Source organism: Fulmarus glacialis, unplaced genomic scaffold (assembly GCF_000690835.1).
Source record: "Fulmarus glacialis isolate BGI_N327 unplaced genomic scaffold, ASM69083v1 scaffold30993, whole genome shotgun sequence".
NCBI lineage: Eukaryota > Metazoa > Chordata > Aves > Procellariiformes > Procellariidae > Fulmarus > Fulmarus glacialis.
This window is the reverse complement of record NW_009202856.1, coordinates 3,843-4,589: the sequence shown is the minus strand read 5'-3', so window position 1 is coordinate 4,589 and position 747 is coordinate 3,843. Positions and strand designations below refer to the sequence as shown.

The window sequence follows — 747 nt, the reverse complement described above, 5'->3', positions numbered from 1 at the left end:
GAGGGAGGCTGCCTGGGCCCCCCCCCTCCCTCCCAGGATGCCGGCGCAGGGGGCTTGAGCATCGCCCCGGTGCGGCGGCAAGGCTCGGCGGACTGGAAAGAGAGAAAGGGGCTCCCTGCTGTCTCCTTCGGGACTGCCGCTGGGCTCCTTGGTGCTGGGGAGGGGGTGAGGGGCCACTCACGCCTTCCTCCCTTCCTCGCAGGCGGTGAAGTCCCCCTTGCTTGCTCCCCCAAAGACCTCCACCGCCTGGTCGTCCCACTGGATCACGTTGCCTTGGAGGTGGGAGGTACAGTTGGCCAAGCCGGTGCCAGCATGTGGTCCCACACGCCCAACTGCGCCAGCTCTCCCACGAAGGCCTGCGTGGCATCAAAGCGGCCGCCCAGCGTGTCCTGGGAAAGAGCGGCAGAGGTGATGGGACAGGGATGGGGACAGGGATGGAGTGGGAGAGGGGATGCACATCCACCAGGCAAACAGGGTGGAGGAGAGGGGGAGAAGCAGAGCGAGATGCCCGAAGGCAAGAAGGAGAAGGGATGGGTGCATGGGGGAGATGCAAGCAGACAAGGCAGGGAGCAAATGGGGGACAGAGGGATGGGGAGAGAGAAGAGGAGAAGATGATGAGCGCACGTGGCCTGCCCGGAGGTTGGATGAGCAGGCAGGAGAGCCCCTTGCCCACACTGCCAATGCACCCTGCCCGCGCTGCCCCCTGCCCTCCCCCCATTTGCATCGCTTTGCGCCAGAACGATGCAC

At 65.9% G+C, this 747-nt stretch overlaps 1 protein-coding gene across 1 annotated transcript in view; it reads right to left on the bottom strand.

Moving 5' to 3' along the window:
• Positions 1 to 747, bottom strand: part of LOC104074363 (neuronal pentraxin receptor-like) — a gene marked incomplete at its 3' end in the record, with an annotated part of 8,497 nt that overhangs the window by 6,320 nt on the left and 1,430 nt on the right. The window contains 2 exon segments of the mRNA XM_009574448.1: positions 182 to 299; positions 302 to 389. Of these exon segments, the coding sequence (XP_009572743.1) occupies positions 182 to 299; positions 302 to 389 (206 nt within the window).